At 44.8% G+C, this 23448-nt stretch overlaps 1 protein-coding gene across 1 annotated transcript in view; it reads left to right on the top strand.

The window, feature by feature from the left end:
- The window catches only part of ROR2 (receptor tyrosine kinase-like orphan receptor 2), a 247381-nt gene that overhangs the window by 63755 nt on the left and 160178 nt on the right, over positions 1 to 23448 (top strand). Inside the window, exon 3 of the mRNA XM_011991206.1 lies at positions 6598 to 6718. Within this exon, the coding sequence (XP_011846596.1) occupies positions 6628 to 6718 (91 nt within the window). The 5' untranslated portion in view covers positions 6598 to 6627. The remainder of the gene's footprint in view (positions 1 to 6597; positions 6719 to 23448) is intronic.

The following is a 23448-nucleotide window of genomic DNA, read 5'->3' as shown; positions in this document are numbered from 1 at the left end:
TGTGTGGGAGAAAAAGCCCTGGAGCCTTTTTGCCTGTTCTGATTGGCTCAGTCAGGAGCTTTGGCTGCAGGAATTGTAACCCCCTCCCCCCTAATATTACACCCACTGTTCTTATGGGCCCAAGCCAGGATTAATCTGGAGCTTTTGCTGTGCAGAGTGTGTCTCCTGTGTGGGTCAGCCATAAAACAGTATCATTTCTCTTCTCCCTCCGAAGGCTCCTCAAGGAGGCGGGGTGCACAAATGTAGATTGTAAAGCTTACGCTAAGTTTTTGGACTTCAAGAAATTTCCTGAGTCAGCCTTTCCAAAGCCAGGTCCTTGACCCAGTTTTAGGGAGTTAGTGTGTGGTGTGCGGAGTTTTGGTGTCTGATACTGGCTTCGGGATTTTTCCTGAGCCATTGACTGCTTCAGATGGAAGGGACTGCGGTGGTCTTGCAGCCCGCCCTGTAGGTGTGGGCAGCTATGCAGCCTGTACAGAGCTGGGGAGTCTGTCCGGCTCCTCACAGAGAGGGTCAGCAGCTCCAGGTCTGGAGTCGCCTGGCAACAGAAACAGAGACGCCGAGGAAGCCCCCAACCACGTCTAGCGTGCAGTATGTCTAGTGTGTGTGGACATTCTTTCTCAGTGTCCTGTTGGGGCGCCTTCATGGTATAGATTTGAGACAGGCACCTTCACAGTGCGTCCACCTGAGGGTGTGATCTGCGCAGCAGACCAGTGTTGTGTGCCTGGGACCCCGGGACTCCTGGCTCCTCTGTCCTTGCCCCTCTCCTCCCCCAGGGCTTGGGAGTGGGACACTCGATGGCTTCAGCTCTGCAGGCAGCGGCTTCTCCTTCCTTGGTACCAGGTGTTCCCACTCTCAGGATGTGTCCTGGGACTGGCGTCCGTGGCGTCCTCTTACCAGTCTCACTGAACGTAAGATTTAGTATTTTATTAGCTAGGCATGGGGGAGTGAAGCTCCAGCTCTCTATTTTATTACACGGTCTGTCGTCCGAGGTTGTTCGTGATCATTTGTTTTTCCAAGAAGTTGTTCAGAGTCAGTTAGAAAGCAAAGGAAAAACGGGCAGAGCCGTAAACATGAAAAAAATGGAAGAAGAAGCCCCAGCAACCTGTTTCGTAGACAGCCTGTCACAGCAGAGTGGGCTTTGGCAGCAGAGGGGAGTGAGTGAAGAAAGGACGTTGCTTCCTGTGCAGGACACGGCCAGCCAGAGGTCTCTGAGCATCGCCAGCCCCCCTTTCCAGTCCTGTCAGTGATTTCCTCCTACTCGTTTCGTCCAGTTGCCCCTTGTCTCTTGGTAACGCACACAGACACGTTTTATTCTGCCGTTTCTGAGCAAATGGCACGGCCTCAGTCAGCTCTGAGAGCAGAGTGGAAGAGGATGCATGGCGGGGAGGCAGAAGCATTGATTACAGCTTCCATCCCATCCCAGCCTGGCTTCACTTGTTCCTGGGTAGGACAGAGACATTAAGCCAGGAAGGAGTTTTAGGAGTGTCTTCCAGTAGTGGCTAGAGATCTAGGATGAAACGTGTCTTCATTGAGTCTTGCAGGAGGATATCAGCATCTAGCGGAAGAGGAGGTTGTGATTCTTACCCAGGTGTGTTCCTGCTTCTGTGTCCTCTCATCTGGCACTGTTTGCTTCCCATCGAGCAGAGGTGTTTGTAGTCCATTGTTCGTACCTTTAAGTCTTTAAACCCACGTTCAGCTATGCCCTAAATACATGGGTCTCAAAACTATAAACAGGCAGTTCACTAGGAAAATCTTCCAAACACTCATGAACTGGGGAAATACAGTTAAAATCATAAGGAAGTACCATCAAATTCACAAAAGTGTGGAAAAAGCGTTGCTCCCATCAAATTCACAAAAGTGTAGAAGTCTTGACTATACCAAGTGTTGGCAAAAATGTGTTATGGAGGCCTGGCGCGGTGACTCACGCTTGTAATCCCAGCACTTTGGGAGGCCGAGGCGGGCAGATCATGAGGTCAGGAGTTCCAGACCAGCCTGACCAACATGGCGAAACCCTGTCTCTACTAAAACTACAAAAATTAGCCAGGCATGGTGGTGTGCGCCTGTAATCCCAGCTACTTAGGAGAATGAGGCAGGAGAATTGCTTGAACCTGGTAGGCGAAGGTTGCAGTGAGCTGAGATGGCACCACTGCATTCCAGCCTGGGTGACAGAGCGAGACTCTGTCTGAAAAAGAAAAAAAAAAGTGTTATGGAGAGAAGAAACTGCTGGAGGGCGCTGAATTGTTACGCCCCGTTATACCTACATTATTGGGCAATTTAGCAATTACTGGAAAAGCTGAATCATGCTTCTCCTACTCAGTGCAATTCCGTTCCCAGGCATAGGTCAGAGAACCCCTCAGATAAAGGCGCAAGGAAACCATAAGGGGAATGTTCATAACAGCTTTGGAATTTGCAAAAACTGCAAGTAACCCAAATGTTCACCCACAGAACATTGGGGAAAAAATTGTGATATATTTATTGACTGGAGCCACATGTTCAAACATAGATGGATCTCACAGCGTTGAGCAGGAAATACAAGTTGTAGGAGGCTTGATATTTATGTAAAGGTTAAACCTATGCAAGGAAATCCTGCGTACGGCTCTGGGATACATACTGTAGGGAAGTACTGTATTAGTATAAACTTGGGATTGTGGGTGCCATTGGAGGGGGGATTGAGAAAAGAATAAGCCTTTCATTTGGCCTGTTGTATTCATTCACTTTTTTGGAATGCATCTGAAATATTACATACCAGATTAAAATGCTATAAAAGTGATGGCAGCTTTCAAACCCTTGGATGTTAGAAATGGAACTCTAAAAGATTTCCTCCTCCCCACGAATGTACCCTTTGCGTAGTATGGGAGGCTGTCACCTGGAGGAGCAACCCAAGGCCCTCGACCGCAGGGGTCCTGGCGATCCTTGCCTTTGTGCATCTGCTCTGGGAGCCAGAGAAGTTGAAAGCGGCCTCACTCGGGATTTTTGAAGAGGTTGAATTTCCCCACAGTCCTGGATAAAAGAAACGGCAGGCAGTCTGACTGTCAGGGGAGCCCCTTCTGGGTCTGTATTTGTATATCCCTAGGAATCCTCTCCTGCGGGCTCTTAAATGGTAAGTAGTGGGTTCGTGACCCGTGGTGAGAAGAAAGATGCCCCAGCAGGTAACGTTATCTTTTCCTTTCATCTGTGAATCTCCCTGCTGCAGGCAAAGCACCCCTGAGTCCTGCAATTACAGCCTTCCCACCCCCAAGCTGAAAAACCTGATTTTCTTCAGGAGAAGAGAAACTTCATCCTGGGAGCGGAATTTGGTTTGTATTTCTAGAGTAGAGGCAGAGTGCTCAGGGATCGCTTAACCCTCCCTTGCAGCCCCGAGCTGGGGGTTGTCGGAAAGGGCTGGGGGATCCCGTCGTGAGGGCAGGAAGAGGTTGTGACTCGGCTGGAGGGACTGCTGCGGGGTATGTGGGTGCACAGTCCGTGGTGTAAGCAGAGACCCTGGTGTCAACAGATCGTGGTGTGGGGAGGAAGCAAGCGGGTGTGCAGAGGCCACGGTGTAGACAGACGCCAACATCTACCGGCCCACGCTGTCGGTCCAGCCCTGTCTAGCTCTACACCCTGGAAATGGCCAGGGGAGGGAGAGAATGGCGGCCCCCCACTGGCTCCAACAATCTGGGCTGTTCACATGGCCTCCTCTCCTGCTCCTCTAAATGTGAAGCCCTTTTAAGACGGCAACTTTATGTCTCAAGAAGATAAATGCACTTTTAAAAAGTAACCATGGCCAGGCGCGGTGACTCATACTTGTAATCCCAGCACTTTGAGGGGCTGAGACGGGTGGATCAGTTGAGGTCAGGAGTTCGAGGCCAGCCTGATCAACATGGTGAAATCCTGTCTCTACTAAAAAATACAAAATTAGCCGGACGTAGTGGTGCACGCCTGTAATCCCAGCTACTCGGGAGAGGTTGAGGCAGGAAAATCGCTTGAACCCCAGAAGCAGAGGTTGCAGTGAGCTGAGATCGCGCCATTGCACTCCAGCCTGGGCAAGAAGAGTGAAATTCTGTCTCAAAAAAAAAAAAAAAAAAAATGGTAACCATACTGCCATTATCACACTTAAAAAGGCATTTCCTAATATAAAATATTCACAGTTCACATTTTCCTGTTTATTTTAGGAGTTTTGTTTTATTTTCTGTGTTATTCAACAGGATTTAGGTAAAACCTAGGTATTTTGATTAGTTGATCTGATTGAAATGCATCACAGTGGTCATATGGGAGAAAAGTCAGAACCTTGGGACAGAGCTTTTGTAGATGACTTTAGGGTTTCCTGTTGTTTCTATTTGGAATTACATTTTGGTGGGGACCAGCATCTTTTCAGATCTTGGTCTCACCCAGGCATTTGGCCTCCCCTTCCCTTAGGTCCCATGTGGTAGCCACCCTGGTGCAGGCCCAGGCAGGTGTCACATGCTGCTCAGTCCTGGGGAATCCCAAGCCCCTCCACCCTATGCAAGGAATGGAGATAATGGGCTGAGAATTAGGTTTTATTAAAAGCAAAGTCCTTGAAGGATGGTTATTCCTGCCTCGAGGTCCCACAGCAGGATAGGGTCTTTGGAGTGATAGACCCTCCCTTCCCTGTCTCCCTCCCCCATCTCCCTCCCCACCCTGTCCCACTTCCACCCCCACCCCCACCCGCAAAGCTTCAATAAAAGCTTTTTTTTTTTTAAAAGTTTTCCGGTGCCCTTTGCTCTTTGTTTGCCTTCCTGCTTTGTTCTCTGGTCAGCTGCAGGCCACGCTGCCATTTGGAAAGAAGTTTCCTTGGGTTTGATTGACAAATGGGAGAGAATTGGGCAGAGGCTCATGCCTTCTAGAGAATATTTTGGAGAAAGGTGGGAACTAGAGAGAGCTGCTGGCTTTACGATGTTGGGTTCTGAGAACTACCAGGTGTGGGGTTCGTGAGCACACACAGGCTTGTTAGCTCTTTAAGTTCGTGAGTCTTGAAGTTCATAAGACTTTGTGAGCTTGCAGTGATAACACAGAAAATACCAAGTTAAGGCAATAAAATGGTCTCCCCAACCAACTGATCACTTCCCAGCACAGGAAACTGATGACTTAATTTAGAAAATATGATTTTAAAAATTGGCCTCAAAGCGTTTTTGGACTCAGTTCTGTGCATGTTATTATCTATCCAGATTATATCTTGACATTCATTTAGAAAAAAAAAAAAAAAAGACTAAAAAATTTTGCCAAACTGGAAATGGAAACGTATTACGGTCTGTGGATGGGAAGAGTCTTGAATGTGTATGACAACCCGCAGGATGTGTTAGCTCCAGTTCCAGCCAGAAATCCAAGAGAGTAATGAGTTTGTCAGATACCATCAAATCAGGGAGAAGATTTAGATAAAACCCTTCAGCATGAATATTCTGGCAATATTTAAAACTATCTTAGAAAACCAGGCCTGGGATTGGAGAATGGAGAATACAGAATTTCTGTACCTGGAAGGCCCCCAAGCCTTTTTTTTTTTTTTTTTTTGTTAAGATAATCAAAGATAAGTGAAGAGTAAGTAATCCTTTTTGTAGGCCAATTAGACAAGTCATGCCTGAAGCTCCCCGCTCCCCCCGTGACTCCTGGAGGAGACTGGACTCCCGGACACAGGGGTACCCACCAACACGCATTCCTGCTGGTTGAGATCTGAAATGCTTATTTGAACGGGCTTGGCTGGTGTGTGTTGCTGCCTGTGTTTATTTGGATGTATTTCAGCAAAAGCCATCACACGGACAGTAGAGGCGCGTTTTATGAAATGGTGTTGAATGAAGGACAGGTCAAACTGAAACCTGATTGACAGATGATCAGATTGGTGAAACCAGACCAAAAAGAAAGGGATTAGCATTCAAGGACCTTGGCTTCAGAAGTACAGAGCTTCCCTTTGGTGACTCCTCCAGCTCCATCTTTGTTGAGTGAGCTTTGGTTCTAGCTCTGTGGTAGGATGGTGAGTGTGCTTTCTCTCGGTTTCCTTTGTGTACTTGTCTCAGTGGCCATAACGTGCTACTGCATTGCTGTGAAATCCCCTGAGATTTTACCTCCAGATGTAACTCATGCTAGATAGGGGCCCTGGGTAGGGGACTGAGAAGGGGGCTCCGAGGCCACCAGGACCTTGGAAGGGGAAGGGATTTTGGTGGTGATTTAAGCGCTGGCAAGGGCTCTGTTGGAAAAGGTTCACTAACTTCCTGCAAGGACACTTAAGAGGTGCGATGGGCAGTAGGACAGTGGGTGGGGTTTGTTTCCTGTTTGGAGTGAGAGAGGATTCTGGTGCATAGGTGTCTCATTCCAAGGCCTCTTGTCCATCAGACTGTGTTGGGCAGCACTGTCCAATAGAATTTTCTACAATGATAGAAATGTTCTATACTTGTCATGTCCAGATCAGTAGCCTGCAGCCACGTGTCCCTGTTGAGCACTGGAAATGTGATTAGTGTGAATGAGGAACTGCATTTCTGATCTTACTACTTGATTTTAATCAATTTAAATATAAAGTGCCCCATGTGACTAGTGGCTACCATATTGGACAGTGCTGTTACAGAGCTCCAGCTATCACCTTAATAATTTTATATCATCCATACAAAACAGTGAAGAAAATGTGAATGGGAAGCATGAATAATGATGAACAAGTTCAGTGACTTCCACCCTGTTGGAGAAATTGACCTTCATCCCCAGTTCCTGTGCAGCTTTCTGGATCTCGTCTTCCAAGGTAGTGACTGTCCTCTGTTTTGTGTTAATAATATCCTTACTTTGCAGTTTTGCAGTATAGGACAGGCCAGCTATCCTCTAGTCTGAAATGCTTGGAACAGAAGTGTTTCAGATTTGGGTTTTGTACTGTGCTTACAGGTTAAGCATCTCTAACCCCAAAATCTGAAATCTGAAGTACTCCAGTGAGCATTTCCTTGGAGCGTCATGCCAGCACTCAAAGTGTTTCAGATTTTGGAACACGTCAGAGTTCCTGTTTTCAGATTAGGAATGCTCAACTATTAGTTTTCTGGGACTGCCATAACGAAGTCCCACAGGCTGGGCTGCTGAAACAACAGACATTTACTTTCTCCCGGTTCTGGAGGCCGGAAGTCCCAGATCAGGTGTCGGCAGGGGTGACTTCTCCTGAGGCCTCTCTCCTTGGCTGGCGGATGACGCCTTCTCCCTCTGTTTTCACATGGGCACCTCTCTGTGTCTGAGTCCTCATCTCCTCTTCTTATGACACCTGTCTTTAGGGTCCACCCTAATGACCTCATTTTAACTTAATTACTCCTTTAAAAACCTTATCCCCAAATACAGTCATATTTGGAGGTCCTGGGGTTAGGACTTTAAGGTGGAATTTTGGAGAGACACAATTCGGTTCATAATAATCCCTAAACAGCAGATTGCTTAGTGTTGCCTGTTTTTGACCTTTCGGTAAGTGGAGGCATCTTGTATATATTTTTTCGTTGAGCATTTTCATTGCCTCTTATGGTCAGTTGGAGACCACCCGCCGGCTCTCATGGGGAGTGGATTGTCTTGGTCGTGGGCTAGTTCTTTTTTTTGTTTTTGAGACAGAGTCTCACATTGTCGCCCAGGCTAGAGTGCAATGGCGCAATCTTGGTGTACTGCAACCTCCACCTCCTGGGTTCAAGTGATTCTCCTGCCTCGGCCTCCCTAGTAGCTGGGATCACAGGCACCTGCCACCATGCCCGGCTCAGTTTTTGTATTTTTAGTAGAGACGGGGTTTCACTATGTTTGCCAGGTTTGTCTCAAACTCCTGACCTCGTGATCCACCCGCCTCAGTCTCCCAAAGTGTTAGAATTACAGGCATGAGCCACTGCGCCCGGCTGGTCATGGGCTAGCTCTATAGGCTGAACTGTCAGCTCTGGGTTCTCATTCAAGGTCGAAAGGATGGGAACCAAACTGTCCTAATTGCAGGCTGCTCAGGCTTCTCCCTGTATATGACAAGGAGAGGTGGCTTCAGTGTGGAACCCTACACTCCATTTGCCCAGCTAGATGGATGCCCGACACATACTGCCGCCCGCCCTGAGAGCCTCGCCTGCCCTCCTGCTCCTTCAGTAGAACTTCCTTTCAAGTCCTCAAAATTCAGATGCCTTAATGCCTTTCCTCGAATTTCTCCCCTCATCCTTCTGCATCTCAGGAGGTTCTTTGCCCCCGTCAGGCTTTTCTCTACGAACCCTCTCTCCATGTGATATTTCCCTGGTCTTGTTTTCTCTTTGCTAATCACCTTCGCTGAAGAGGCTGGATAGCTCAGGAGTGCTCGTCCTCCCTAATTTTTTCACCGCATGATAAAATTAATACACGGATGTCAGTATTTAGAAGAAAAATAGTATAAATAAGAAAACAAAAATTATTTGCGACTGTATTGCTGGAGATAACTCACCATCGAAAAAGGAGTACTAACAGGAAGTCTTCACTAAAAAGCACTGCTAGGCTCTTGGAAACTGTGACTTCAAGTGAAATGACATACTGTAGAATAAAACTGATTCTACCGTACGCTAACTGATAGAAACAAGAGTTAAGTTCTTACGGCACACAGCATGTCATCTCATTTAACGTGGGAGTTTCTAAGAACCTGATCGATGAGGTCAAGTGAGGACGTCGGACTCATTGTACTTGCATTTTAACACATTTGTGATCATACTGACGTGGTTTTATTTCGTAAACATGTTTTTCTTGTTACCTACTTGGTCTTTTTATAATAATCAATTTTAATGGTGGCGTATTATCTGGTCAAGTGCCATTGCCTGTAACAGATCAAACACTCCACTCGTTTCCAATATTTAGGATTTTTTCAGTTTTTCCAAGTTATATATGTGAAGTTCAGAACTTACTGGAAAGTTGCAAGTAGAGTATATGGAAGTTCCTCGTCCCCCCTCTAACCATCTGAAAGTAAGCAGCTGGCAAGATGTCCCCTTACCCCCAAAATGCTTTAGTGTGTATTTTCTACAAACAAGGACTTTTTTGTGCATAATCCTAATACAACCATCATGAAAATCACAACATTAGTACAGATGCATGACCACCATCAGACCCCAATCTGGACAGTTGCAACAGCGGTCCCAGTGATGTCCCTTTGAGCAGCAGGATTCACTGCAGGGTCATTAGGCTCTGTGCTTCTGGAGTGTTCTCTAGTCTGGAACATTCCCCAGCCTGCCCTTGACCTTCATGACCTTGACATTTGTGAAGAGCGCAGGCAGGTTATTTTGTAGGAAATCCCACCACTTCTGTTTATCAGGCTTTGTCTATGGGCAGGCCCACTGCAGAAACGATGTTGTATAAAACCTTCCCATTGCTCTCATTGGATGGTGCACAGGGTCACTGTGTCCCCTAACTGATGAGATTGACTGGCAGAGGTGGCATCTGTTAGGCCTTCCCTTTCAAATTAATCAGCATTTGGTATTTGATGGGGAGGTTCTTGGAAACCGTCAACTTCATCAGGCTTGTATTCCTGTGTTTACTTGTATTAGTATGCTCACAGCACTCCTGCTTTATCCAGTGGGTTATAATTCTGCCGTTACCCCCTGGCAATACCTATTGCTAATGCACCGACAAATGCTTTAAATATATTTTATTACGGCATTAGTTTGCTAGGACTGCTGTAACAGTGCACCACAGACTTAAGGGCTTATACAATGGAAATTTACTTCATCATAGTTCTGGAGGCCGGAAGTCTGAGGTCCAGGTTTCAGCAGGGGTGGTTTCTCCTGTGGCCTCTCCTTGGCTTGCAGATGGTGTCTTCACCCTGTGTCTTCGCGTGGTCATCCCACTTTGTGTGTGTCCTTTTTTTTCCTTCTTATAAGGACACCAGTCATACTGCATTAGGGCCCACCCTAATGACTTTATTTTAGCTTAATTACTTCTTCAAAGGTTCTGTCTCCAAATACATTCGCATTCTGAGCTACAGGACGTTAGAGTTTCAACATACAGATTTTGGAGGACACAGTTCAGCCCATAATAATTCAGAACTGTGCTTTGTATTGCATTAACATTCTGCTGACTTCTACTGTGATGAAAAACTTAGTATTGACGACCTTAACATTTCTGAGAATCTTCTCAGAAAAAGTGAGTGCAAGCAGAGGCAAGAAGTTCTGATTTTAAGCAAAGATGGGCACATGGAAGGGGTTGGAACTACACTTTCTGCAGTTCTTGTCCAAGTTAATAGGACCGTCTGGATACATGATGAGGTGTTCACTTAGTCTGCTGCACCCAGACTTTGGTTAGACCCTGGGCTTTTCCTGGGATTTGTTTCTTGGTGGGCATGCATTGATGTTGCATGAGTTAAGATATGGAAGGAATAGAGTGGGATCTTCCAAGGCCCAGCTGACCTCCTGCTCACATACCTGCATAAGTGCATGAGTGTGTATCAGAAGTGTTCAAAGGTTTATAAATTATTTAAAGAAAGCTGAAGTTATTGCCTCTGCAGTGGGGGACATGGGTGGCTGGGGAAAAAGAGTGGAAGAAAGTCTTACTTTTCACTCTTGTGACTTTTGAATTTTGTTTTGTGTGTATATATACACACACACACACACACACACACACACTCAGAAAATAAATAAAAGTTAACTTTGGAAAAAGGAAGTAGAGAAGAAAAGGGGATCAGCATTCTCTCTTACTGCCTGTCCTCTGTCTTTAACATTATAAGGACATCATCACTTTCCCTGAACCTCCAAGGCCCTACCAAGGTGGAGATCCTCCTGGGCCAGGCCCGTGGTGTGGGCAGTGGCCCCGTCTGTTTCAAGTCCTCGTCTCCTCTCCTGGAAATGGAGCCCTGGGTCCGTTTGGTGATGCATCCTTTAAGAGACCCTTTTCCTGTGCTTGACCAATTTCTGTGACTTTTGGGAACAATGGTTTTTGGATTTGTCTTTGTTTCTTAAAGTGCAGCTCTTCTGTAATGAGTGTCTTGTTGGGGGGTTCTGGAATTGTGGTTGGGTTTTAATTTTGGTCTGTAGGGAGTAAGAGCTCTTTCCACTGAATGTGCTTCTCAGAGAATGATGGGCTATGGTTTGGCTTCAGCCTCCAAGTGGCTTTCCAAAGAGGTGAACTGGACCTATTTGAAGCCAGCCAGGTGCTGGGTGTGCGAGGTGGGAGCTTCTGTGATTATTGACAATGAATAAACCCAGACTCTGTCCTTAGGAAACTACATTTTATAGAAAAGAGTCCAAGAAATGAATAACTTGGGAGATGCTGTCAGGTGGGTTTGCATGAAACACCATGAGGACCTAGAGAAAAAACCTACTTCTGCCAGGCGAGGCCAGGAGTGCTTTGCAGAAGAAGAGTCTGGGCTCAGGAGCTGACCATGAGGGGGTGAATCATCTTCATCAGGTGGAGAAGAAGGACCATGGAGGTGTGAAGGAGCCCAGGACCCTGAAGCCCAGGAAGGGGAGGGTGCAATTGTGATCTGTTGGGGCAAAATTCATTCATTCTTACCTGCCTCCTGCCATTTCCCTTGCTCCACATCAGTGTGCAGATTAAATGAATTTAATGAATGTATCCCATTTAAGGGCCACTCTAGGGTGTTTTTTTCCCTAGCAATGAAAGGATTTCTCAGCTGCTGTAAATATTCCATTTGCTGGAGGAAGCTGGAGCCAGTACTGGGTTCCTGTGAAGTTCTAAACACTCTGGAAATCTTGTTAAAGCTGGAGGCTTACGTAAATTATGGGGTCCTCATCCTTAAAGCCTTTCTTTGTTAGCCTCCTTTTGATGAGAAAATAATTGATTATCTTTGGGGAAAAGAACACCTTGAGTTATTTATAACCCTTCTCCCTGGGGAGCGCTGGAACTGTTTGCAAATGTAATCTAATTATAAGCCTGACACTCTCCCACCCAAGTTGGGGCAGGTATTATTACCCCGTGGTACTTCCTTCTCCTGTTTTAGCATAAATGTAAACCTGGGAGATGAAGTGGCTTGCCTAAGTATAATTTAGTCTGTCAACAGACATAGCAGGAATAGCTGCTGTGTAATGAACTCTAGTTATAAAATGGTTCGATAATGTCATTGGTGATGGTTCTTCAGAATTGTTAGAGGCTGAGTGAGAACTGACCCTCAGGAGTGATTGTAATTGTTGTCTGGCAACACTTAATATATCTCCTAAATATTCAGTATTTTGGGTACGTTTAGATCACTAATTTTCCTTGTGTAGGTATCCGTCGTCTTTTCCTGAACACCATGGTCGTTAATCTGATCTTCTTGATCCTCTTCTGGTCACAAGACCCGTTACTGGGGAGGTCATTCTGTGTCTTTCTGCCCCTATCCACTTAGATTGGGCTACATGACTTACAGATAGCCATGGCCCCTCACAGGCTGATCTGAAGCCTTCCTGGAACTTCTTGATCACCTTCTTTCAGGAGGTATGGATGAAACCTTGAGTGTATGGTGGTGAGTGAGGCTGGAAAGAGAATAGAGAGGGATGGGAAGTGGAGACGCAAATGTTGTAGGAAGCTGCATTTAAAGGGTAAGTGTTTTGAGTCCTTGTAATTTCCACCTGCACATGCTTGATAGTTTGGGTATCATTCTCAGTTGCGTGTCGTGTTCTTTGGAATGTCACCCCACGGTCTTCCCAGCACCCTGTGCCTTCTGAGAGGTTCACTGCCACTTGAAGCATCATTCCTTTTCTGGTGACTTGTTTTTGCTTGGAGAGGTTTTGGGATCTTCTGTGTGCCCTGGGGTTCATTACGATGTATTAAATGTGCATGTCTTTTGCTCGTTCTCAGTTGTGGCTTGGCCCTTTTCGTATGGACACTTGAGTCTTTCAGTTTGGTGATGCTCTTCGTGTCTCTTTAAAAAATATTCCTCTCTCCCACTTTTTTTCTGTTCTGTCTTTCTGAAGTTCCTCTTCTTTCTTCTCCTTGCTGTAGAATTTCACCTTTATCTTTCAATCCTACAGTTGAATTTTCCTTTTAATGCTGGGATCCTATTTTGATTTCAGTACCTTCTTTCCTATTTTTTATTGCATTCTGATGATATTTCAAGAAGGTGATACCTTCTCTAATGTCTGAAAACTTCATTTTCTTTCTTTTGGCTCTTGAATCATCTTTGTTTCCTCTGGAGTGATTTGTTTTCTTATCTTGGCACCTCTTTTTCATATTGGGAGCTTTGTGCAGATGTCTGGTTATTCTTGGTTAATTCTTGGTTCAAGCAGTAGCTCACAGTTGGAGAGTTTGCATGTGTGGATGGTGAACTTCACTTCAGATTTGGTGTCGGGGACTGGCTATTTTACCAGGGACCCTGGGTAGCAAGATATACAAGTCTATTCCTGAGGCCTTCACTTTCATTTCACTTTTTTTTTTCTTTTTTTGAGACAGTCTGGCTTTGTTGTCCATGCTGGAGTGCAGCAGCGCTATCTTGGTTCGCTGCAACCTCCGCCTGCCGGGTTCAAGTGATTCTCCTGCCTCAGCCTCCCTAGTAGCTGGGATTACGGGTGCCTGCCACCATGCCTGGCTAATTTTTGTATTTTGAGTAGAGATGGGGTTTCACCATGTTGGCCAGGCTGGCCTTGAATTCCAGACCTCAAGTGATCTACCTGCCTTGGCCTCCCAAAGTGCTGGGATACCAGGTGGGAGCCACTGTGCCTGGCCTCATTTGAATTTTAATGACAAGTACACTTTTCTGTTTTTTTTTTTTTTTTTTCCCCTGCAGGGTAACGGGAAAGGTAGAAATGCCTGAGTGCCAGGTCTGCTCCGAGCTCAGTTGAGATAGGAGTTGGCCATTTGGGTTTCTACGTGTCCTTCTATACTTTCACACTCAGTCTCACTGTTGGTTACCCCACCTTGCTTTCTGATGAACCTGGTGTTCCCAGGTTCTGAGTCTTCCTGTGGCTGAGGGAGCTACCTGGACCCCGCTTATAAAGCTGCTTTATCCTTGAGTGGCACTCCCCATACATAGATGGTCAGTGTGCTGACTTCTCCGGCTTGCTGTGCGCTGTGTCTGTTGACTTGCTTTCTTCTATACATTTCTGGAGCTCTCTCACCTCCAGAGAATGTCTCTGAGAACTTCCTTTTCTTTCTTTTGGCTCTTGAATCACCTTTGTTTCCTCTGGAGTGATTTGTTTTCTTATCTTGGCACTTCTTGTGACCTTTCTCATGTTCTCTGTGTGGCTATGGGTTTCTTACTTTGTTTCATTCTTATCATTTTGTGGGACTTTTAGAAAGGAAAATAAAGCAAGCATGGTCAATCCAGCGTTGTTCAGTGGTGGGTATAATAATTTGAGAAGCACTGCAGTAGACCTTTTCCTATTTTCTGCTGGCTCTTAAAATGAGAAAATTAAACTATTAGTTCTTTTAGGGCCGTTGGACATTCTTTTTAAAGCATCTACATTTCTACAACTTTGTCGAGTGGAATCAGAGAAATACTGGCGTTTCTACATATACTCCCCATTGCCAGATGTTTGTTACTTTTGATTTAGTCAAATTCTTGTTCATTTAAACAATTGTTCTCCACAAAAATGTGAAAGCACTTGCAGGATATCTCTAGGCATTTCATTCACAGAATTGCATGTTGAAGTTAGAGTAGAATCTGCTCCCTCTCTGCTATTGTGACCATTAATTGGTTGGCGTAACTCAGAATGTCTTCTGAAGTTGGAGAAAATGTAATAAAATGATCCACCCATGTATTAAATATTCTGTTCCATTTGGATCATATAAGTGTCCATTAATTTACCAATTTTTTGAGGTAGGCCAAGGCTTTTTGGTGAGCATCAGCTGATAGAGGAGTTCTCAGTTGTCTTTCTTTTTTTTTTTTTGAGATGGAGTTTTGCTCTTGTTGCCCCGGCTGGAGTGCAATGGCATGATCTCAGCTCACTGCAACCTCCGCCTCTGGGGTTCAAGTGATTCTCCTGCCTCAGCCTCCCGAGTAGCTGGGATTACAGGTATGCGCCACCATGCCCGGCTAAGTTTGTATTTTTGGTAGAGACGGGGTTTATCCGTGTTGGTCAGGCTTATTGCAAACTCAGGACCTCTGTGATCTACCCACCTCGGCCTCCCTGTGCTGGGATTACAGGCGGGAGCCACCCGGCCCGGCCCAGTTGTCTTTCTTGCTTACACTACACAGAGTTTTCAGTTTTGGTTTCTTCAGAAGTCATATGACAACAGGAAGAAATCTGTGAAGCAGGCTGAGGTCAGATGTTTACAGTATTTTCCTAGTCATTTTCTGTTTTATCACCTAGCCTTCTTTCTAACATGGATTATTTTTTTCATTGTATGGAGGCTTTTCAAAGCCAACTTAGTTTTCCTAGATAAAACTTTTTGTTAACGTTTATAGTTCTTCATCAATTAAATATTTAATTACATAATTTAATGACTAGAATAAGTGCAGCTGGCCTAAGCAGGTTTGTGAGCAGCTGTGGTTGAGTCCTGGGACACGTGCGCCACTTTGATGAGGCAGAAATGAGGAGCGAGTGCTCGTGTGCAGAGCCTCCTGAACTGGTGCAGGTGGCCAAGTGGCCGCCACAGAGCACCTTGTGCTGGAGTAATCCTGCTCTGAAGCAGATTAGGTTTCCTGTCAGTGGAGTGGAAATGAAGGGTCTTTTCTCTTCCCCCAAGCGGGGTGATTCCTTGAGGCCCTGTCTGGGAGGGAGGCTTCGTCAGCCCCCTTCCAGGTGGATGTTATCACTTTCCCATGCCCTGACTTGATTTTCTGTGGGCAGAGACCAAATTACAGGCTGTAAGTGTTCATCAGAGCAAAAGAAGACCAACTCCCCCAACCAATTCAATAGGACCTCAGACAGAAAGCCTTTCATGTGCTCTCTTAGTGCCCTCCTTTTAAAATTTATCTCTGAGGAGAAGTGAAAGTTAATTTGTCAACGGTAATTTACAGCCTGAATATTCAGGGGAGGAAAAGGTTCCCCTCAAGGCATCTCTTGATGGAAGAATCTGGATGTAGAACACGGCTTTGGACTCTGGGATTCAGCTGCTCGGCGCTGGATAAATTACAGTGCTGTCAACACAGCTGTATATATTGCCGGGCTGGGTACAGTGTGTTCCTGTGGAGGTGGTGTGTACATCTGCCATGGCTCAAATGCACTTCAGATGTCTGTGGGATTGTCACAAAGAAGGCCCTGTGACACTTTGTGTTCCCACTGGTGGCTTTTTTTTTTCTTTTTTGAGACGGAGTCTTGCTCTGTCACCCAGGCTGGAGAGTGCAGTGGCACGATCTCGGCTCACTGCAACCTCCGCCTCCCGGTTCAAGCAGTTCTCCTGTCTCAGCCTCCTGAGTAGCTGGGACCGTAGACGCCCGCCACACGCCTGGCTAATTTTTGTCGTTTTAGTAGAGATGGGGTTTTACCATGTTGGCCAGGCTGGTGTCGAACTCCTGACCTCAGGTGATCCACCCGCCTCAGCCTCCCAAAGTGCTGGTGTTGGGATTACAGGCGTGAGCCACCATGCCCAGTCCCACTGGTGGCTTTTTAATGCTCTTGCTAGAGAGAGCTTCCAGTGGTAGTCTAGGGGGACATGGGCCAGATGCACGTAGGCAGTGGGAGATGAGTTGACGTACAGTTTTATATAAGTGCAAAAATGATAGGAGAAGGTGAAAACCAACTTTGACACTGTTTCATCCAGGAAAGCAAGCCAGACCCACAGGGCCAGAGACTGTTGATGGAGCAAGCCTTAGCGCATATCTGTTGGAATTGAAAGTATGATGACGATGAAAGTGATGACATAAAATAGTGGTGTCTCCAAGAACTTTAAGAATTTCAGATAAACTGTACTTAGGTTCTTTTACAGAGTTAAAAATGTGAGTCATGCCATGGTTGAGGGGACACTTGGCCTGTGGACCTGCCATGGGCCTGGTTCCTGGTTCCATAGATTTATGCAAAACACACCAGGTGCCTATACTTTTCCCCAGTGTGTAAGGGACCACAGCATCCAGGTCCCTCTCCATCCCTCAGAGGATGTTGGTACTTTGGCCATGAGCCATGCCTTCCTCATTTCTACTGAAGAGCTGCTAAGGGAGTTCTTACTCTGCATATTTCTGTATTTCCAGCCCAGCCTCTATAATATGATAAAACGCATGACCTGTGTTTCAGCAGTCGACAGTGCTGCTTCATAAGCAATGTGTAGTATAAGGAACACTTAATACAATGGCCTATAAACACACCAGCCCCAAGGTAGGACTTGGAAAGTACTGGGGAGAAAGAAGAGGTAACTTATTAGTAGCCTCACAAAAATCCGTACAGGAAAAAATAGAACAAATTCTGGCTGTGTGGTGTAAACACTGCCTGATTCCTTGTCAAGGTTTGGCAGTAAAGTGAGGAATAGTCATTGGATGGATTGGAAATCTTTGAGTTCATGGACATTTGTCAGGCTTCCCTTGGGTGATGGTGCAGTCACTCATAGTTAAAATGATGAGATGCACCCCAGGACGAACGGTGCCAGCCTGAGAGTGTAACTCTGAGTGCGTTTACATGAGTGGCTGCAATCTGAAAACTTTCCTTTCGCCATAAACTCAGGTTATATCATACCAAGAGCGAGGAGTCTCTTTAATGCTGTTTTCCAGGAAAAGGGAGAAAAGACAAATGAGGGTGAATAAGTAAATTTCCTTAGTAGAATTATTTGTGGAGAAAATGAAATTCCTCCACAGATCTGTTTTTTTAATCTGTTGCTGTGTAACAAAACTGCACAATTTAGAGGCTTAAATGGATAATGTGTTGCTACAGCACACAGTTCTGTGGGTTGACGGGGTCTTTCCTGGGGTCTCTTGTGTGACTGTGGTCAGATACTGGCTGCGGTAAGATGCTAGTGGGGGCTGCAGCCATCCTCAGGCTCAACTGGGCTGGACATTAAGATGGGGCACTGACATGGCTGGTTGGTGGTTCTGTTGGGGTTCGGGGAGTCTCTTGACCTGAGAACCCATACGTGGCCTCTCCGTATGGCTTGGCCTTCTCCCAGCATCGTGGCTGGGTTCCAAAACTCTCTCAAGAGTGAGTGTGTTAAGGGCAGAAAGTGGAATTTGGCCAGTTACAGGCTTCATCCAGAACCAGCACTCGAGGCCGCTTTCTTTGCATTCTAGAGGTCACAGCAATCACAGGGCCCACTCTGATTCAGGAGAGTGGGGAAACAGACTCCGGCTCTTGTCGCGGGAGTGTCGGGGACACCATATGGAAGCGCGTGTGAGATGGAAGATACTGTTGTAGCCTTCTTTGGAAAATACAACCTGTCACAAGATTTTGCGATGGAAATTGAATATACAATCCCTTTGTCACAGACATATATATGCTTGTATCATTATAGGACATGAACACATTTTTCCACTTCCAGAGTGATTAATATTAATTAATTCAGCCAACTTTTATCTAGCACATGCTATGCGATATATTATGCCAATCCATGGCAAGATGAGGGAGAACGATAGAAGGAGATAGTAAGAAACGCAGATAGTGGTTTAGATAGAGGAAGACAAGCACACAGAGTGGTGATACATGTGGCAGACAGCTGCTGTACACATGGAAGGAGACCAACATGTAAACAGAGAAAGTGGGACTCTTCAGAGTAGAGGCAGCAGGGGAAGCTACATGTTAGTGTTTTAAGGAACAGGGTGGGACAGACCATCCCAAGCTGTCCTCAGCTCTAGAGAAGACCATGTTAAAATAACCAAGGGTTTCTTTGGTCAGGAGAGTCCCTAAACCTGGACATTTCTGCCTTTCTCTGGAAGATGTTGCTTTAAAGAGTAATTTGATCTGTAGAACAATACTGTTTTTAATGCTGGTATTAGCAGTTCTTTTCGTTTATGTTTTTACTTAATGTGAACTCTGTTAATAGCATTCCAGAAATTAAAGGAAGATCATGTGTTGAGTTTTCTTGACTCTGTGAGTGTCACTAAAAAATAACTTATTCTGGCTGGGTGCGGTGGCTCACACCTGTAATCCCAGCACTTTGGGAGGCCAAGGAGGGCAGATCACGAGGTCAGGAAATCGAGACCATCCTGGCTAACATGGTGAAACCCCATCTCTACTAAAATACAAAAAATTAGCCAGGCGTGGTGGCGGGCGCCTGTAGTCCCAGCTACTTGGGAGGCTGAGGCAGGAGAGTGGCATGAACCCGGGAAGCAGAGCTTGCAGTGAGCCAAGATCACGCCACTGTGCTCCAGCCTGGGCGACAGAGCGAGACTCCGTCTCAGAAAAAAAAAAAAAGAAAATACTTTAGTCTAAAGTATTTTCCCCAGGTATATAAAAATATTCTACACACTAGCTCAAGCTGTCCTGCAAAAATCAGTGCCATAGCTGTGACTTGGGGCCATTTGCAGGCTCTGTGAAACAATGCAGTCCAGATTTGTTGAAATATGACTTTTTTTTTTTGGACACCTGTACTTTCAACATTTAGTACTTTATTTGATATTAAAAATCTGCTTTTGATCTTGCGTTGCTTTCAGCATCCTAGAAATGTTTCCTTCTTTTGTAAAAGTTATATAGGACACGTGCTAGGGAATTGAAAGGATAGCAGTGTTTGCAAATAAATAGAGCCCTGAAAATAAGTGAATGGTGAATTAGACATTCATTTTTCTTTGTTAAGTGGTGGATGTTGGGAGCCCTGGCTTTTTGGGCAGTTCCAGGGGAAGTTACCATCAAGACCCGGTCTGGCTATCCTTGCCCAGCCAAGTGGTTCCCTGACCCCATATGTACCCTGCTGTTTCAACTCTGTGAAAAAGGAGTTTCCTTGGTTCTAAAATATCGGCTGTAGGCAGATGATGGTGTTCTGGTCTTTGGACAGTTGGGATCAGTCAAGAAAAACACAACATTTCATATTTAATGACTAAATGATCCAGGTATTGACTTAGATTGGGGGTCAGCAAGCCTTTTCCAATAGATAATCAGATAGTAAAGCAGGCAGAGATCACATGTTAACAATACGTCTTATTAAAACTTTGTTGTGGACATATAATTTTAGCATGCCTCAAAATCTTCTTTGTTTGATGTTTTCGACAATTTTAAAGCGTAAAAACGATTCTTGGCTCTTGTAACAGGTGGTGGGCTGCCTTTGGCCCGTGGATTGTAGGTTGCTGACTGCTTCCCAATATCTTGCAGGAGTAGACAGACACACACGTTAACAGGGTAGTACTTGACTTAGGTAACTTTTATGAATGCTTATTTTTTTCTTCTTCAAAAAGTTCCTGAGGAAGATTTTTAAAATTTTTAATTGTTAAGTTAATACACCGAAATAGATTTTTGTGGTCTGTAGTTCTGTGATTTTAACACAAGTATGGGTAGCTTTGTTTAACCACTGCTAAAATCAGGATATGGAGCAGTTGCAACTTCCTTGTGGTACCCCCTTAGAGTTGCCTTTACCTCCACCCACGAGCCTTGGCAACCACTGATCTTTTTTTCTGTCCCTATAGTAGTTTTGTCTTTTCAAGAATGTCAAGTAGTGGAATCATACATTATTTAACTTTCTGAGCTAGACTTACTTGTTTATTCACTCAGCATAATACCTTTGCCATTCACCCAAGTTGTTGCAGTTATCCATAGTTCATTCCTTTCTATTGCCAAGCAGTATTTCATTGTATAGATGTCCTACAGTTTGCTTATCCATTCACCTGGTCAAGGACATTTGGGTCATTTCTAGTTTTTGCCAGTTATAAATAGAGCTGCTTTAATATGCCTGTACACAACCAGGCATGGTGGCTCACGCCTGTAATCCTGGTGACTTGAGAGGCTGAGGTGGGAGGATTGCTTGAGGCCAAGAGTTGAGACCAGCCTGGAATTTAGTGAGACTCTGTTTCCAGAACAATGGATAATAAATTCACTGGGTGTGGTGGCACGTGCCTGCAGTCCCAGCTACTCAGGAGTTTGAGGCCGAAGGATCACTTGAGCTCAGTAGTTCCAGGCTGCAGTGAGCTATGGCTGTGGTGATAGGGTGAGACTCTGTCTCTAAGAAGGAAAAAAAAAAAATACATATTCACATATAGGTTTTTGTGAGAGCATATGTTTTCGTCTCTCTATGGTGAATACCTAGGAGTAGGATTACTGGTGACATAAGTGTATGATTAACTTTATAAGAAACAGCCAAACTGTTTTCCAGAATGCATTCCCAACAGCGATGTGTGAGACTGCCAGTTCATCGTTTTTGTTCTTCTTTCATTCCTGGTGGTCCAAGTTCTCTTTCTGGTATTAATTCCCTTCTGCATGAAGCACTTCCTTCAGCGCTTGCTCTACTTCAAGTCTGCTGACAGTGAGTTCTGTTAGCTCTTCCTTCATTTGAAAATGTCACCTTCCTTCCCTAGTGATGTGTTCACTGGGTATAGAATTCTGAGTTGATAGTCTGTTTCTTTGAGCACTTTAAACAGTCTGTGCCACATCCTTCTGGCCTTCATTGTTTTTAGCGAGAAATCTGCAGACTTTAGAATAGTTTTACCTCTGTAAATAACGTGTTTTTCTCTGATTGCTTTTAAGATTTTTTCCGTTTGTCTTTAATTTTCATCACTTTTATTATTCTGTGTTTGGATATAGATTTATTTGGGCTTATCTTTTTGGGAATTCACCAAACCTATTTTGTGGGTTTACGTTTTTTTTTTTGCCACATTTATGAAGTGCTTAGTCATTTCTTAACAATTTTTTTTGTTCTTCTGGGAATCTGGGGATATAAACGTTGGACCATTTCATTTTGTCCCACAGTTCTGTGATGATCTGTTCATTTCATTTCAATCTTTTTTCTCTTTTGTTCACCTTCTGCAATTTTTATTGACACTTCTCTGTCCTTATTGCCATTGATCCCTTTCATTGAGGTTTTCTTCTAGTTATTGTATGTTTTCTTTCTAAAATTTTCAGTTTTCTCTTTTTTTAAAAAAATTTTCTGGTTTTTTTTTGTTGAGACATTTTATCTGTTTGTTTCCAGAGTGCTTTACTTGTTGGCAATTTTTGTAATAGTTGTATTGAAGTCTTTGTCAGATAATTCCAACATCTGTGACATCTTGTTGCTAATGTTCTTTGTATGTTGAGTAATGTTGGATTGCATCATGGAGATTTTGAATATTAGGTTTTGGTGGTGAGACTCGGGGTGTTCAGCCACTGCGGGGAATGTTGATACTGTTTTATGGGCAGCCAGTCTGTTTGGGTTCAGGCTGCAAGTTCTGAACAGCCTTCTGTGTTTGCAGTCCCAATGCCAGCTCTACTTTCAAAGCCTCCGTAGTGCTACTTGGATCTGTCCCACATGTGTGCCACACTGTGGCCAGACTGGGACCTGGGTGGCGTTCTGCTTTGCAGTTTTGTTCTCAACATCTGCGTAGGGTCAGATCTACACACACACATAGCTCATGGGTGGTCTCAGGAACTTGTAAACAACCTCAAAGGGTCACTTTTCTGAGTTTTCCCCTCTCCATCATCTCCCTGGTATTTTCAAGTTCCTTAAAACACCCATTTCAGTCCTCTAGCCCAAAACCTTGGGTTTTAGTTACCTTGTTCTGCATACTCACCTTGACTATGTCCATGTCTCAGAAAAACAGTTGAGGACACAGAGAGAAAAACAGCAATGGAGTTTGACCACCTCTTGGGACTCCAGCTCCTCCAATTGCAGAATTAAGTTATCCCTCAGGGTTTTAAGCTACTGCAGTTACTTGTTGCCACCTCCACCATCACTTCAATAGCGTGGGGACTGGAGTGCAAGAGAATGAAGAAAAGAAAGAAAATGAAAAAAGAACCATATACTTTCTGTGCTCTTTCAGTGGAGAAAGATATTCTTATCTTTAACCCTGCTCAAGCAGAGCTAGAAGCCTGCTCTGGAAGCTCTCTTCTGTGTTGATGCCCTTGTATGAGTTTGGGACTGTGTTAAGTTCAAACCTGGAGATGCTAAGGAGTCCCCAAAGAAGTGCTCCCTTATTCATTCCAGGTTTTATAGCTCCATTCATGGGAAATGTGGGCAGAATATGCCGACTGTATGTATCTTGTCCAGAACCAGAACCCTCAAGATATTTCGATCAGAGTAACTTACAAATTTTATTTTCTATTTTGTTTTCCAGCACACTTAGCATCAACCCTATTTTGAGGAGGATGTGCAGATTTCAGATTGTTTCAAGATCCTTTCCATTTTCTCCCCAAAACTAGGTAATTAAATTACTAGATTCTGTTGTCAGTTCTGTCACATAGAACTTTTGGGGAAAATGGAAATATTCTGTGTCTGCGTATGGTAGCTGTTGGCCTTATGTGGCAATATTAAGCTCTTGAAATGTGGCTAGTGGGGCGGGCTAATAGAATTATAAATCTTCTGTAATTTTAATTAATTTAAATTTTAGTAGCCCCATAGGTCTGGTGGTTCCCTTACTGTACAATGCAGCAAGTTTATTCTGCTGTGGAAAGCACTCTTTAAAACATGCAGCTGGTACAAAAATATCTAAGTGTGGTGGCATACCTGTAATCCCAGCTACACAGGAGGCTGAGGCAGGAGAATCACTGAAACCTGGGAGGCGGAGGTTGCAGTGAGCTGAGATCATGCCACTGCACTCCAGTGTGGGCGATAGAGACTCAG

This window comes from Mandrillus leucophaeus, unplaced genomic scaffold (genome assembly GCF_000951045.1).
Source record: "Mandrillus leucophaeus isolate KB7577 unplaced genomic scaffold, Mleu.le_1.0 Scaffold391, whole genome shotgun sequence".
Lineage (NCBI taxonomy): Eukaryota > Metazoa > Chordata > Mammalia > Primates > Cercopithecidae > Mandrillus > Mandrillus leucophaeus.
This window is presented reverse-complemented; position numbering and strand designations above follow the sequence as displayed.